The 17,677-nt window shown below is 33.7% G+C and overlaps 1 protein-coding gene across 13 annotated transcripts in view; it reads left to right on the top strand.

Annotated features, from left to right (window-relative positions):
* LOC115232554 (ralBP1-associated Eps domain-containing protein 1) overlaps nucleotides 1–17,677 on the top strand; it is a 139,448-nt gene that overhangs the window by 78,677 nt on the left and 43,094 nt on the right. For 12 of the 13 annotated variants that reach the window (XM_036499669.1, XM_029802501.2, XM_029802497.2 and 9 more), the window contains exons 5-11: nucleotides 1,228–1,408; nucleotides 3,251–3,328; nucleotides 8,538–8,955; nucleotides 12,787–12,978; nucleotides 13,895–13,958; nucleotides 16,267–16,418; nucleotides 17,156–17,232. In XM_036499669.1, the coding sequence (XP_036355562.1) occupies nucleotides 1,228–1,408; nucleotides 3,251–3,328; nucleotides 8,538–8,955; nucleotides 12,787–12,978; nucleotides 13,895–13,958; nucleotides 16,267–16,418; nucleotides 17,156–17,232 (1,162 nt within the window). The remainder of the gene's footprint in view (nucleotides 1–1,227; nucleotides 1,409–3,250; nucleotides 3,329–8,537; nucleotides 8,956–12,786; nucleotides 12,979–13,894; nucleotides 13,959–16,266; nucleotides 16,419–17,155; nucleotides 17,233–17,677) is intronic. The other variant, XM_029802498.2, reaches the window with a different exon arrangement.

Genomic DNA, 17,677 nt, shown 5'->3' with positions numbered 1-17,677 from the left:
TACTGTGTGTGTTAGCTGGTTGATTTCTTTTTCTGGAATCCCTTGGTTATCCAGATTGTTTCTTAGGCACTTAATCACAAAACCAAGTGCATCAATTATTATTGGTATGTGTATGATCTAGATATAGACACTGAGGGTTTCTAAGCATAGCTATCCTCTTTTCCTTTGATTTTCAAAGCACTATTCAGCTTTGAAAATCAGCAGAGCAACTAGCATCTTTGACATATACTTTTCCTTGTTTGTTCCAAACACCAACATTCAGCCTGTTATGTATGCGCCTGGTAGAAGTTTTGATGAGAATGCTTCACCAATATTCCAATATCCTTTGTGTGTATGTGTATGTATTTATGTGAGTTAGTGCTTGTATGTTTGTGTCTCTTTCTCTTGATATCTTGTGATAGTTATGAATGAGAGTCATTCATTTCCAACATTCTATGAAAGCATATGTGGCCATGCAGGTATATTACTTGGCTTGGAAACAGGTGAGGGTTGGTAATGGGAAGGGCATCTGGTTGTTGAAAAATCTGTCTCAATAAACTCCATCTGACCCATGCAAGCATGGAAAAGTGGATGTTAAATGATTGTGATGGTAACCTCATGAATAACTTCATCAGCAATTATTATAAAACAATAATTATTGTAAAATAACTATTTGTAAATAGCAATCTAGACAAAACTTTATTGCATATACATTGTCATTTAGATTTGTATAATATCATCACCAGCAGCATTTAACATCCACTTCTTCATGTTTGCATGGGTCAAAGAGAATTTTCTGAGGCAGATTTTCTACATCCAGATGTCCTTCCTGTCACTATCCCTAACCTGTTTCCAAGCAAAGTTATATTTCCCCATGACCAGACACGTTTTTCATGGAAAACTGAAAACAAACATTACTTGTATGATAGTGATGCTTATTTAAAACCATCATGTGATGTCAAGACAAGGATTGGTGTGCATGCACACAACACACACACACAACACACACACACACACACCTGATCACCCAAGGTGCCATGCAGTGGGACTGAACCCAAGATCACATGGTTGGAAAAGCTAACTTCTTTACCACATAAGTCATGCCTGCACCTATATGTAATTTTGTAAATTTATTTTATTTACTTAAAATTATATTGTCAGGAAAATTCAGATTTTTTTCACACTAATTCCTCATTCAATATTGTTTTTGTCGTTTGCAATGAAGAATTATTATTTTTCCTCTTCCAGTGTATGTCCTGTAAACACCAGCAGTGGCAACCAAGTAACTTCCTCTCGCACAACCTCACAGCCAGCTCTTTCTCAGCCTACAGGACAGTTACCTCCACCTCCAGCAACTAAGAAGTCCCATATACGCAATCTCTCTGGCCAATACCGCAGTTTAACTGATAATCCTTCACAGTATTCACAGGTAGACTTGTTAATTGTTAATATTGGGTTGTCAGATAAACCTGTTTGTTTTTTACCATTTACTTTAATCCTTGATTTTTCATCAATATACTTAGTAAATCATTCAGTAATATATTCCTCCTTCATTATTCATGACTTCTTGCCAATGTTCCATAGCTTACCGATATGGTGACAGTAGAAATAACCAGGTTTTGACTCAGAGTTCAGTGAGTCACATTTTCAGCATAACAGCATAACAAAATGCCTCACAGGCTATTGGAGAATGACTAAAAAGGGTGACGACACTATATCATGAGACTACCCTATCTGCTGCGCAGGTCCTTACTTGATTTCTGCAGATCCTTGTGGATGAGCTTGTTTAATTAATCCTCATTGACCTGAACAGGTTGGCTGGAACTTGGTGGAGAGTCTGTCAGGTCCAGTTTACTCTCCTTGAAATGTGGAAACCATTTCTGTGCCATTCTTTCAGTAATAAGATTTTTTCCATACATAGCTCAAATGTCTTGATTGGCTTTGGTAGTTTTAAAACCTTGATTGAAAGCAGATTTCAAAAATGCAAATTTTTTTTTTATATGGTACTTTATTGTTCGTTGTAAGTCTGAAACAAGATAAAATTTATTTAAATTTTTAAAGCAATAGCCAAAAGTAAAGAAAGAATAGAGCTACAAAAAAAAAAAAAACCCTGTGTTAATCCAAATTACACTGGAAAGAAATGAATTGATTTATCTGACAACCCAATATAATGCTATTTCACATTTCAGTTGGTAATAAAAAAGAAAGTAAAACAGGACATTTCCATGTAGTTGAATTTTTAGTTTTGTTTTTTAGTTTTTCCATACTTGAAACTGAAAATTACACCATGTAACATGATTTTTATTCTTGAGTAGCAACTGTTATTTCCTATTTGCTTACCCCTAGAAATAACAGAAAATGGCTAATATTTCCTTCTAACTTTGTATTTGTTATTGCATTTATTGAAACCTCAAAGAACACCTCAACACATTGCTATGATGCTCCCCTACTGCTCATGATCAGAGATGCACATATTGTCAGCCACTAAGGGACATGCTCAACTGGTTGAGTTCAAGCAACAGACAAGCAAGTCTGTGGTATTGAGCAAAATATTTACTATAACAGCATTTCTACTTCAGCAACTCAGCACTGAATCTGTCTGAAATGCAATGGAAAACAGGCCAGTTTCAAAACGTTGACTTACAGGTCACAAGCAAAGTTTGAAGGGAATAGTTGTTATCTCTTTTGATTTCTAGATAGAAGCAAATAGGAAACAACACCTACTGGCTAAAGACAAAAAAATAAGTAAATAAATAAAATAAAAATGTACACAGTGTTACTGAATGAATGTCTAGTTGTGATCCTCTTAAACTGGGTTATTCAATTGTGCAATGAATCCTACTAATGATCTTAACTGTTGTTTAACAATATAGAGAAAACTGAAAAATTGTATGGTATCATACAAGTTTTCACAACACTTGTATTTTAAATGAGTCCCTTTTAAAAAACTGTATATAAATAAGAATGAAAAATACAAACTACAACCTATCTCTCTATTCAATTGGTCTTATGCAGTGTTCTCCACATATAGTAAATAAAAATAGAAGTATATTTAGTACTCAAAACATGTATTTGCGACTAACAACCAAAATACCATATTGCATTTCATTTTCTTTTAAACGAACCTCTGTCAAATCTAAATAAGTAGCTTTATTCAGTATATTATGTATTAGTATTACTGATCATCTTACTTTATGCATTGTTCTGTCACCTTTTATTAAGATATTTTTCTTTAAAAAAAAAAGTATACCATTTCATTTTGTTTTTGAAGTTGGATCAGAAAATTTTTTTTCTGAAAAATAGAAAAAATGCTCCCCGACGACCAACGAGTTTGGGTTACCCCTTGAAGGTCAGTACTCACATCTGCCAACTTGCATGGTGCACCGCTCCAGACAGTCAAAGATCTCGCTGTCAGAAAGTAACTACCCTTAGTAATACACATGTAATTTTTAGCTATCACATCTGCACCCATCCCACTGTCACCTCTTAACATCCCTGCACACACTTGTACACATACATGTATATTCTCTGCTGCTAATGAACCTGTATGTGTACATAATGTATAAACTAAGTAAAATTTACCAATTTACATTAAAGAAATTGTTTGAATTACTATACAGCATACACTCACTGCTGTTTTGTATATCTGTCAGTCTTTGTTGTATTCAATTTATGTAGTGCTGTTTAAACTACATTACTGTATCCCCTCCACTGAAACCATGCACAACTCAGACCAACATCCCCTCCTTACAAATGCCAGGTTTAACAATGTGTGACAAATTATATATCCTATGCAGCAAAAACTGCATTACCAAATTACCTCTAGCAGTTGAGCTAGAAGCAATTAGTAAAACTTTATAATGCACATATACCTAAATTCTCTCTCTCTGTCTCTCACTCACACACACACAAGATAAAGCTACCTTCTTTATAAGCAATGCATTTCAGTTAACTCTTACTTATTGGCCTCTTCTACAAAGTCATGTCCGTTTATTTCTACTTGTAGTATCATAATCTTTGCTGCCTTATCTATACCTATAATTCTGTTACATGCAATTATCTCTCATTTCCCTCCATCATCTCATCTCCCAAACCCCTTATTCATATTATACTTTACACAATACATCTTGCCCACAAAAGTATCCTGCTCATGTTCTCCCACCAAAAACTAACCTGTAGTCCAAACTAAACCAAACCCACACTATCATTTATCTTTATCACCAAGGCAAGTTCTATCAATTTGTAGTTTTATACTTTTCATAACATTTATTGATTGTAATCTGCTTAGTAGAATAATAACCATGTTTATGTAAGTCTGGTTTCTGATAAGATATATTCTTTCATAGTAATTTAACTCTATAAATATTAAATGTTTGTGCATATTGTACAATATATTGTACAGCATGTTCAGTGAACTTTTGCTATTGACTGCTCCTATGTATCTGCCACATATAATGTCTACTTTCTCTGTTAGCTTTGCCTGTGGTACCATTACATCTCTAGTGTGTCCATAGTTTATGCTAGGTACACTGTATAGAATTTCTACTTGCTTCTTTTGCTGTATATCTAGCATGACCAATTTCCTGATGGCAATAGGTTCTGGTCTTTTTTTCTTTTTACTAAAAATTTAGTCTTTGCTAATAGTTAACTTTGAGTCCCTTTAGTTCTTGGTTTTGCTTTTGTATTCTGCAGGTTCAAAGACTAGGTCATCGTGGACAGACTGTGTTAAACTTCTCAGTTATGGCCTGGAGAACAGAAAGGGCTATGAACTGAGCCTTGATGGGGTCCCCACTTGCATGCTAAATTTGCCACCTAACTCATTGCTAAAGCTCATCTGTTGACTGCACCTCTGTACTTGGCTTGCTTAGTCGTCATAAGCCATTCATTTCCTGGTTACTATAAGGACTACTAAACTACGGAGTGTGACACTGTCAAAAGTCAGAGTTTTATTAGTTTTGTTGGGGACAAGGTAATTACTCTAGCAGTTAAAATGTATCAAGTACACCACCCTGTGAAGTACTGGGCAAATAAAAACTTACTACATAGAGTTCAAAGGATTTTTAGTCTTGTTAGAGACAAATCAACCTCCCAAGTATAGAGGCCATAATGAAATGCATACAATACATCTGTAAAGCAGTTGGCATGAGGAAGGGCATCTAGTTATAGAAGTGCTACCAAAAATGGAATGTACAAACAAGGTGTGATCTTTGACTCATTTAGGAGGTCATAGCTCTAAATAATGCCAGCATGAAAAGCAGATGTAGAATTTTGATGATAATGATGGTTGATTGTATATAAAAACTTTGTTGCGTCAACTGAATATTTCTAGAAAATTGAACTTAGGAATATTTTAGTTTCAGTCTGATAAATATTTATTTTGTGGTAAAATTAATTGGAATTTTTGCAGCAGTTGAGTTATCACACATCTTGATATAAATTATTAACTCTTCTGCTGTATATTTTTATATTCTTCATTGTGTCAACTTGTAAGTAGTTATTGCACCTGCAATAGAACTGCACAGAAGTTAATATATTAAAACTCACCAGTTTAAAGAAAATTTTGTATTTGACTTGTTTCTCTAGCTAGTTGAAAAAGAGGTGCTCTTTTCACTACACTATAAAGTAGCTGGTGTTCAGACTGGAATTCTGCAAAACATTCTCTAACAGTACTTGCAGACAATAATGTCTGAACTTGTTGAAAAAACTAACCTATATTATTGGGAGAGATTGATGTAAAAATGTTTAAAAATGAATCAGTTTTACTATTAGTAAACGTAAACAAATAGTTACAATGGATAGTGAGGTTATCAACAATAAACTATGTACTATGTACTAAGGTATAGTGTTTCTAGTTGTCCTCATTTTGAAAATCATAAAAGAAAAGAGACAAGCAAGGAATTAGGAATAAAAGTGAAGGTGATATGTGTTCATTGACCAATTCATCAGTGTGTGTGTGTGTGTTTTGGAAGTATTAAGACTTAGTGGATTCTTGTGTATGGCCAATCAGGTCTTACTGGGTAGGCCATTTTACATGTCATTGCAAAATAAAAAAAAAAGCATTCAAAAATATGTTACTTATATTTGCAGTTCTATCTTATCAATGCTAACATGGAAAACTTTAGATTTTTACCTTTTTTATTCTAAGGTTCACTTTTCCACCCACTTTTCTATGCCTGGAGCAATAGTAGAAGACACTTGCCCAAGGTGCCTTACAGTAGGACTGAACCTGGAACCATATGGTTGACAAGCAAACCTCTTACTACATAGCCAAACTTGCACCTCAAGATGTGAAAATACATTACTAGTTTCATTAAATATTCAGTATTTTCCATATCAGTATGTTTTTTATTTTAGCTTCTATATCACTATAATAAATTTTTAATCATATATCTTTTCGTTTGACAAGGTTATTTTCTTTTGAAATGTATTAATATTGATGTTTACTTTTCATTTTCAAAGTATTAAAATATTTATTGAAAATGAGGCTGTCTTTCAGATAAATGTATGAAGTATAACCATTCTCTTATCTTTAGCTGCTTATCTTAAATAGTCTGTGTATGTTAATGTGTGTGTGTATGTTGGTAAGATGATTGATAAGAATTAGCTCCATAGCTGTATGTGTGGAACCTAATCTTGTTTATAGTGAAACAATCTAGCTATATAGCCAATCGTTAAAAGAAGGAAATTTAATCCTTCAGCTAATGAATAAATAATTAGGTGACAGTTTGAATTTTCTATGCAGCACAGTCTGAGTTGGTCTCTCATGTTTTCAGCAATGTGCAAAAATCTTTTGATTTTTAATTTAAAATAAAGTTAAAGCTATATAAAAGGATTTCTTTTTGCTATTTTTGGATAGTAGAAGAAAAGAAAGATACTTGTTTATATTTTATCTCATAATTAAAATTTGTTCAACGTTTATTAAATGCATCCGCATATAGTGAAGTAAGATGCAATGATTAGACACAGATGTGAATGATGCACACATTGTAAAAGATGTATCCAGGTGTCGGTTTCATTTTACAACTTGATAGTTCGGTACAAGAGTACTTGAAGAGCCATCATATATTTTCTTAAAGTAGTCTTTTGGAACAATTTAATTACATATTTAGTTGTAGGATAATTTTTTCCCCCTAAACAGTATTATTTAAATTACTTAGTTTTAAAAGTTTTCATTCCCTCTTTCATCATCATCATCATCATCATTTAACGTCCGCTTTCCATGCTAGCATGGGTTGGACGGTTCAACTGGGGTCTGGGGAGCCCGAAAGCTGCACCAGTCCAGTCAGATCTGGCAGTGTTTCTACAGCTGGATGCCCTTCCTAACGCCAACCACTCCGAGAGTGTAGTGGGTGATTTTATGTGCCACCGACACAGGTGCCAGACGAGGCTGGCAAACGGCCACGCTCGGATGGTGTTTTTTATGTGCCACCGACACAGGTGCCAGACGAGGCTGGCAGACGGCCACGCTCGGATGGTGTTTTTATGTGCCACCGACACATAAGCATAAAATAATTTGATTATAAACATGTTTTTGTGTTAAATATTTTGTCTGTTTATTTTGAGCATTTTAAAAAAATCAGTCATTTAAGCACCAATCAAATCTTGGGGTTGATTTAAACTACTGTATGCCTACCTGTGAAGGCATATAGCCTCGTAGTTAGAGTGTTGCATTCCTGACTGTAAGATCATGGTTTCATTTCCCAGACTGAGCGGTGTGTTGTCTTGAGCAAAACATTTCATTTCACATTGCTCCAGTCCACTCAGCTGTAAATGAGCTCCTGCAATAGCTGGGAAGGTAACCCTGTTGTGACTGGTATCCCATTCAAAAGGGTGTGTTGTAATCTCAGTCATTTATTTGCCATGGAAACTGGGTTAAGTTCCAACCTTTTAAGTCCTAGGGATCATGGTAAACTTAAGTATATGCGTCCCATAAATTACGGACCTCTGCCTATGTTAGAAAACATTTTTTGTTCCTAGAATAATAATAAACTGAGTTTTATTGAGTTTTCATTTTCTTCAAAATTCTGAGATAATAAAATAAGTTAAATATGTTTTAAACCAGCTTCCTGCCACATTGTTCTCATTTCATATTTAGTTGAAAGGATATTAAAAAATAAGAGAATTCTTCATAATTTAAATCTCATAAATCTGTAGAAACTCTGCCACCACCATGCCATGTTAAGAAAGGAAGAGTAATATAAGTTGATACTTTATTACTAAAGGTATAAAAGAAAATTTTTAACCCTTTGATACAACCCACACAAGATCATTTCTAGTTCTATGATACAAACTTCCTGCTTTAAAAGTGATCTAAATTAAAAACTTCCATCGATAATTTTTTTATTCCTAAATTCAAGTTAACTAATGGAAAAAGTTGTTTTACTAAATTCTTGGTTTTAAAAATTAATTTAGATAAAGTGTATTTCAACAAAAATATAGTAACAAAAGGGTTAGAATTTTCAGATATTTAATTTAAAGCGTAAACATTACAAATTATTATTTATTCTGAATTTTTTATTAAAATCGTTTGTGCTAAACTCTAATTCTTTGCTTTTCAGAGCCGAGATGAGTCTCCTCTTGATAGTAAATCACCTCCATTTTCCCCAAAACAGTCTCCACCTACATCTCCTACCAACAGAGTGAAATTAGGCAACATCGGCAAGCAACAAACGGCTCCGGCGTCTGTTAATACCAGCATGACTACATCAGGGACCAATGTAGCAGCAAATGCAGGGTCTGTTGGACAGGTGACACCAGTAGCTACAGTCTATCCAGCAATGCCTTCCCAGTTTGTAAGCCCTGCAACTACAACACCTGTAACAAACACAACTGGCAATGTAGTTCCAGGGACAGTAGGTAGCGGAAGTGGTTTGCCTGGCCTTGTCACTGCTGCTGTTGCTCCATCACCATCCGCGTATACTAACTCGGTGCATGATGTCTCAGGTTGGGCGTCTTTTGAAGACGAAGAAAGTAAAGGTATGATATAAGTTCTTTTTTCCTTAATACTCAATTCATAAAGTAACAAAGATATGAGATAAATTTTTCCCTGTCAACAATGGATCAACACTCTTTTCTTAATTCATCATCACTGATATCCTCATCTTTGTTGTTATCATCATCATTATAAAAATAATAATTCTTTCTACTCTATGATATTTTGTGGGAGGGACCAGTCAATTATATTGACCTTAGTGCTCAACTGGTACTTGATTTATCCACCCTGAAAGGATGAAAGTAAAGTTAGCATTAGCAGAAACTGAACTTGGAAAGTAAAACTGGAAGAAATACTGCCCAGCATTTTGTTCAATGTGTTCATGATTTTGCCAGCTCACTACCATAATAATAGTAATAATAATAGTAATAATAATAATAATAATAATAGTAATAATAATAGTAATAGTAATAATAATAGTAATAGTAATAATAATAGTAGTAGTAATAATAATAATAATAGTAGTAATAGTAGTAGTAGTAATAATAATAATAATAATAGTAGTAGTAATAATAATAATAATAGTAGTAGTAATAATAATGATAATAGTAGTAGTAATAATAATAATAATAGTAGTAGTAATGATAATAATAATAGTAGTAATAATAATAATAATAGTAGTAATAGTAGTAATAATAATAATAGTAGTAGTAATAATAATAATAATAGTAGTAATAATAATAATAATAGTAGTAATAATAATATTAATAGTAGTAATAATAATAATAATAGTAGTAATAATAATAGTAGTAGTAATAATAATAATAATAATAATAGTAGTAATAATAATAGTAGTAATAATAATAATAGTAGTAATATAATAGTATAATAATAATAATATAATAGTAGTAATAATATATAAATAATAATAGTAATATATAATAAATAATAGTAGTAGTAGTAATAATAATAATAAAAATGATAATAATAATCCTCCTCCTTACAACAAGGCCTGAAATTTTGCTTTGACTCCAGTACTCAAGTCGATTACATTGGCCCCACTACTAAACTAGTACTTACTCATCAACCCTGTAAAGATGAAAGGCAAAATCGACCTTGGCAGAATTTGAATTTAGGACATAAGATGGATGAAATGCCGCTAAATATTTTATCTGTCATACTAAAGATTTTTTAGCTCACCACCTTAATAATAATGATGATGATAATAATAATAATAATAATAATAATGTGTTGAGAGAGATTCTTAGAGGTTTGGATAATTCACCTTTGGAAACGGGTGGTTCGTTCAACATCCTTAAACAATCCTTATTCAGGGACCTTTTGAGTGAGATGGGCTACTCAACCAGAAGAAAATTCTAACTGGGCCCCACCTGCATGGTCATGCGCTGTTTATCTTCATATGAAATCACCATGTCGTGCACATATGGTTGTGATGCATGTGCCTGGTGTACCCTCATCAGACGGGCAGTCATGATGGCTATATTGGGCTTCATATATTTTACCCCAGTGTCACTTTGATGTCATGCACTGCTCTTTCACTCAATAATAATAATAATAATATCGAGTTATTAAGAATGACATGTCTGATTTTGAACTGAAAGTTTATTTTACTTTATCTCAACAAAAAGCAATGCAGTTAAAGTATGCAACATAATTTTGGCATTTTATCAGAAGCTTATTTATGCCAGCAGTGAAGAATTCTGGAAAGCTAGGGGTGATGATATCATGAAAGGCTGTTTTTCATCTTCAGATTTTAAGTTTTTTCCTTGCAAAATGTTTTCTAATGTCTGGAAAACATGATAGTTAGTTGGTGCAAGGTCTGGTGAATATGGTGAATGACAATACTTCCGGGTTCAGTTCCTGTAGCTTGAGTAGCATTCTTTGTGCAACATGTGGTCAAGCATTTTCTTGTAAGAGAATTGGCCTGTCTCTTTTGACCAATCTCAGTTGTTTAATTGCAAGTTCACTCATCATTTCATCCAATTGGTTGATATATACATCCGCTGTAATTGACTTATCAGGTCTTATGAAGCTGTAGTGGATGACACCAGTGCTGGACCACCAAACAGACACCGTTAGCTTCTTTTTTGGTGAATATTCTTTTTTGGATTGTGTTATGGCACTTCGTCTCTATCCAACCACCCTGCAGAATGCTTGCTATTGTTGAAAAGAATCCATTTTTCATCACACATAACAGTATTATGAAAAAATGGTTTGCTTTTGTGCCATGACAGCAAACAACAGCAAGTTTGAAGACAACATGTCATTTGATGCATGTTCAGTTCATGTGATACCCACTTGTCCAGCTTCTTTACCTTGCTGATTTCTTTCAGATGGTCCAATACAGTTGGAATCAAAACATCAAATCTTGCTGCTTGAGATGTGTCTGCTTCCAATACAATTTCCAGCTCATCATTATCCACCTTGGTCTCAGATCTACCACGGATTGATTTTCAAGAGTAAAGTCACCATCAGCATATAGTGCGCTCATTTGTCACATCTTCACCAAACACCTCATTGATGTTTCAGGTTGTCTGGGATGCATTGGTTCCATGACAGAACTCCTATTCATAAACAACACAAATTTTTGATCTATCCATGGGTTCACAAAAATTGATTTACAAGAGAAAACTCACAATATAATCAGACACCATGAATTCCATTTTGAAAAATGATGCAACTCTTCAATGTTGTGAAACAAAGAATTGTCAATAAAACATTTGAGTTAATGACTGTCAAACTTGGTACATAAGAAAATCAGACATTTCATTCTTAATGACCAGATAATTATATTGATAATAAAAATGATGATGATGATGATGTCTACTTTTCCATGCTTGCAAGGATACACAGGATTATGTTAGGGTAGAGTTTTCTGTAGCTGGGTGTCCTTCTGTTTTCAAGTGAGGTAATAATCTGTATCAGACAAACAGCTAGGATGTGGTTTCTTGGAAAACTGGAAACAAATGACATCTTTTGAATGAGCCTTTTGTTTACAGAAATTGTGCAACATGTCATGACATGTTAAGAAGTTTGGATACTCTTTTGCAATGGGCTGCAAGGGAATAGCACTGTCAGTGAGAGTATTGTCTATAACCAGCAAACACATGAAGACAAAATGAAATACAAATTCAAGCATGTGCACGCATGCATGCGTGCACACACACAGAGGGAGAGAGAGAAAGAAATTCTTTTAGCTCCTGACAACCAAATTCACTCACAAGGCTTTGCTTGAGCTTGTGGCTATAGTACTATACACTTGCCCAAAGTGCCATGCAGCAGGACAATTGTGATTGCGAAGCAAACTTCTTAACAACGTAGCCAGTGGCACTTTTCTTAAATTTGTTTGATGTGGAACTAACATTGAAAATTACAACTTCAACAATTGGTAAAATCATAAACCATACACTGACAAAGAAACTTTTTACTTCTCTTGTCTGTTGGTCATGTGATATGGGATGACTAGATTAGCTCATAGTTGTTTGAATTTAGGCCTCATTGAGAAAAATAAGTTTTTCTAAAATTCCAGAAAATCTTTGAAATACCATAGATTTTATATCTCAGTAATATGAAACTTAATGTTATAATGTCATACATATTTTTATTTTTTTATCTTAACTGTTGATATATATTTTTTTAAAATTGAACTGATTGTAATCTGTTGCATGCAATTGTATTGCAGTAATTTACTCTTGATTTTTCTAAGTGAATTTGATTTATTTTTAAGTAACATGACAAACTAAAAAAAAAAAATTTTTTCTGTTTATTTATCAACTATATTTTAATACATTTTAAATACTAAATTATCAGTTCAAATTCTATATGTATTTTGCTTCTCTTCTATTAATCAATAGGTCTATTAGACACTGGAGCCACTGGAGCCAAAATGTCTTGGGAAAATATAGAAAGTCAAGGTGTTGATTCATCATCTATTAGTTCTGAAAATGAAAGTATTGATGATGTGTGGACTATATCAAAAGAACAGAGAGAATACTATCTGAAGCAATTCAAAACAATGCAACCCGAAGAAAATGGTGTAATAATAGGTAAGACATTCCAAATACATATTTTTTTCAACCCAAGTTAATTATGTTTTAATGAAGTAATTCAAATGTTGCAAATGTATTTGTTTACGATATTTGCAATATTTTAACTAGTCAATTACACTGACCGTCATACTTAACTGGTACTTTACTAACCCTGAGGAAAAATGGAAGGTAAAGCTGACCTTGGTGAAATTTAAATTCAGAATGTAAAGGGCCAGAAGAAATGTTGCCAAACATTTTGTCCAATACTCTAATGATGCTGCCAGCTTGCTGCTTTAATAATAATAATGATGATGATGGATGATTATGATGATAATAATAATAATAATAATAATAATAATTAATAATGATTAATAATCATGTCGTTGTTGTCATCATCATCGTTGTCACTTGCTGCAGCAGCATAGCTGTACATACATAGGCATCATACAACCTGCCTTTCACTCTGAGGGAGAGGCCTTTTGTTACCAACAAAGATAATGATAATAAAGTGGATTGAGTAGGTGGATAAAGTAATGGGATAGGTCAGTCCATCTGCTATTCCAGCATGGATTGAGCAATTCGTCAGGGTCTAAGATAGCTCTTATTGGAATTACACATCATCATCATCATTGTTTTAATGTCCACTTTTCAATGCTTGAAATTCATTGCAATAGATTCTCTACAGATGGATGTCCTTCTCACCAACCTTCACTTGTTTCCAAGCAAGGTAAATCCTTACAGTGAAGTAGAGTCTCTTGACTAATTATAGTTCTCCCCTGATAGTGAAATAATCATTCCTTAACATTGTTATGACATATATCAAAATACATAGCAGCAATGAAAAAAAAATTGTTTTTCAATTTCTATACAGAATAATTTAATTCTCAAATGTTGGTTTCTTAATTATATTCTTATTTTTGCTTTTGATTTCTAGGAAGTATCGCTAAAGAATTTTTTGAAAAATCCAAGTTGCCTGTTCATGAACTGTCAAAAATTTGGTAAGTTTTAGTTTGGTTTGAGAGGAGACACGTATCCTATTTACTTTTATGTCTTTTAGAGAGTTCATTTTATAAGATATTAAATTATATTATAGATTCTATTCAATTTCAAGGTGATTTATTGGACATCCTGCAAGAGGAAAAACAAGACCTGTCAAAGGGTGGAGGAATTCAAAAGAGTCAATAGCTAGTCAATAATATGTATAGTGAAGGCATGTGGCCTAATGGTTGTAGTTATGCTCTTGTGATTGTGAGATTGTGGTTTCGATTCCCAGACTGGCTGTACATTGTGTTCTTGGCCAGGGTATTTTATTTCACATTGCTCCAGTCCACTTAGCTGTAAATGGGTAACCTTATCATAGATTGGTGTACAAGAGTGAGATGTTGACTTGGGAAAATCACTTGAGCAGCCGTCTCACAAGCTATGTTTTGTATTCAGCGATTGAAAGGATGAATAGTACTACTTGACTTGTACTGTGAATTCCAACTAGTTGGAGTTGGTTGCTCAACCATGTTGGAAGATGCATGGAATATATCTAGATTAGTTTTGGAGCTGCTAGAAGTGGGAGAGACCCAGAAAACATTCTATATTAGTCTTGAGAAAAATGAACTTCCAAATGTATTGTCAAACATTGGGCACTATAAAATGTGCATTTATATGTTATTTTTTTTTTTAGTCAGAATTATTGACTTAAGCCATTTTCAATAATTATTGACTTGAGTCATTGTCAATAATCCTGCTTTCTCTAAATAATTTACTATGTAAATTTCTATTAAATATCTATAAAATAGTTTGGTTCTAACAAAGTAGGCTATATTAGTATTGTATAATTGATATTACCAAGCTATGAAGGTGGCAAGTTGGCAGAATTGTTAACACACTGGGCAAAATGCTTAGCAGCATTTTGTCTGTCTTCACATTCTGCATTCAAATTATTCTGAGGTCAACTTTACCTTTCATTTTTTCAGGGTCGATAAAATAAGTACCAGTTGAGAACTGAGGTTGATAAAATCAACATATCCCCATTCCCAGAAATTGCTGGCCTTTCACCAAAATTTGAAATCAATATTATCAAGCCTTAGATATTGTATCTGAGCATTTCAGTCAGAAACTCATATTAAACTAAAATGTAGATTACTGATATTAACTGTTTTGGAAGCACTGCTTCTTTCTTTCTTTTCTGAAATGCTTTGCATTGATTTCATTCATCATCATTTAGCGTCCGTTCTCCATGCTAGCATGGGTTGGACGGTTCAACTGGGGTCTGTGAAGCTGGAAGGCTTCATCAGGCCCAGTCAGATCTGGCAGTGCCGTATCTGACTGGGCCTGATGAAGCTTTCACCATAAGACCTACATAGCTTGTGTGGCTAAGTCTACATAAGTTAGCTATCCCAGAAGAAAAGCGGTGTCAAAAAGGATTTCAGTTTTAATAATGGTAATTTTAATTGCTAACTTCTCTTTTAACATCAAGACACGATTGTCTTAGTTCCACTTCCTCTCTTCAATTTCTATTTTTTTTAAACTTTCAGTTTTTAAGAATTTTTTCTCTTCACTTTCATTCTTCATTCAAATCATCTAAATACAGTAACTCTGATAAACCAAAGTATGCAGGCTCTAAGTGTGCATCAGCTGGAAATTTGTTCCTTGAGTGTGTCAAGTTTCAGTTCTGGTTTTAATATTCTACTATATTATATTGATTTCTCCATGAATATCTCCCCAACTGTAGGATAAATTATTGATTGTCTTGAAATTTTCAATGGTTTGATGGTTGTTTTCTGTTAATCAATTACTTCTCATTATAACTTTTGCCATCAACTTTATTAATTTTAAATTCTTATAGTGTTGTTGTTGTAATTTGAGAAAGTTTTGGCTATTAGTTGTAGCAAGTATAGTAATTACATAGAGAATATCATGTTATCTAAAAATTTTATGTAGAATGTGAAATGGTTGAGTAGATAAAAGATGAGGAGACAATCAACCACTTGTTTCCAGTGAGCTGTATATTTAATACTGTGCAAGAATGATAATCTATTTGCAGATGTGGTACATCGCTGTGGAAAATTATCTCTGATAAATAATTATTTATCTAAACCTATCTAACTATCTAATTGCCTATCCAGTTGATAAAATTTACCTTGGCAATAAGCACAAAACTTTGATGAGAATTTATATTCTTTTTGTTTGTCTTAAAATTTTCCCAGAAATGTAAAAAAAAGTTAAAAAGTGGGAATGTTTTTTTGTGTTGCTGTTATTAATTTTTCAATGTTTCTTTTTAAAATGTTTAGTAAATTATTTATATTTATGCAGGCAACTTTCTGATTTAAACCGAGATGGTGCACTCTCATTAGATGAATTCTGCATTGCTATGCACCTAGTAGTGTTACGCCGCAATGAAATCGAGTTACCTGATCACTTACCTGTTTCACTGATGCCCTATTCTACACTGACCAACGGTAAAAGTTAGCAGAACTTTTGTATATTCCTTATATTATTGAAGTTATCCAGCAGTTAAATGTACCTTAAAAAAGTATATCGTTTTAGAGTATTTCATAGAAGTAAACTTTCAGTTATGGTTTTCTACCCTGTTAAAATTTATTTTATGTTAGGCAAGTGCTATATATTCTTTTGTTTCAGTCATTTGACTGGCCAGACTAGGGTACAATCTTCAAGGATTTTTAGTTGATTGTATCAACTCCGCAACTCATTCCAGTCACTTATTTTATCATTTGTGTCCTATAACATAGCAATTTGAAAAACAGAACAACCCTGGTTTTTGTTTTGGCTAGTGAAAACGAGCAGGATATGCATGTGTGCATGCACACACACAAATTATCCATAAACTGTACACCCAGCCTGCTAAACTCTGCTAAATACATCATCCAATGATGGTCAATTACTGTTAAATCAGCTGATAGGTTTAATCTGCCACCTAAGGACAAAGACACTCTCTTTAACAAGCTTCACACAGTTTCTATCAAATTAGATTTCATTCACAAGGTGTTGTGCAAGGAACTGAACCATAAACCACCTAGTTGTGAAACAAGACATGCCTATAAAGTGATTAACTGTAATATTTCCTAAATACTTCTTTGACTTATTCATTAATTATGCTTGTTAAATTTGCTGTTTTATTCATAATTGCTAACAAATGTTTTCTATTTGCTTGTCTTTTTTCCCATGCATTAACTTCCACTAGATGAGCCATTTGCTGCTGATCTACCCCCTGGAAGCACTTTGAAAAGATTAACACCTACAACACCACCTAGCAATCAGGTAATTTCTGTATACTATGTGAACAAACTCTTCATTGATTGATATATTCCTCAGCTTCATGTGTATAGGAAGTAGATAAAGGTTCAGTTATCAACTTCATCATCATTATCGTTTCACGTCTGTTTTCCATGCTAGCATGGGCTGGACGGTTCGACCGGGGTCTGGGAAGCCAGGAGGCTGCACCAGGCTCCAGTCTGATCTGGCAGTGTTTCTACAGGTGGATGCCCTTACTAACGCTAACCACTCTGAGTGTAGTTGGTGCTTTTTACGTGCCACCGGCACAGAGGCCAGAGGAGTCTGGCAAATTGCTACGATTGGTTGGTGCTTTTTACGTGTCACCAGCACGGACGTCAGTCAAGGTGGTGCTGGCATCAGTCATGTTCGGATGGTGCTTTTTACGTGCCACCAGCATGGGTATCATAACTACAATTTCCATTTGATTTTT

Source organism: Octopus sinensis, linkage group LG2 (assembly GCF_006345805.1).
Source record: "Octopus sinensis linkage group LG2, ASM634580v1, whole genome shotgun sequence".
Classification (NCBI taxonomy): Eukaryota; Metazoa; Mollusca; class Cephalopoda; order Octopoda; family Octopodidae; genus Octopus; species Octopus sinensis.
This window is presented reverse-complemented; position numbering and strand designations above follow the sequence as displayed.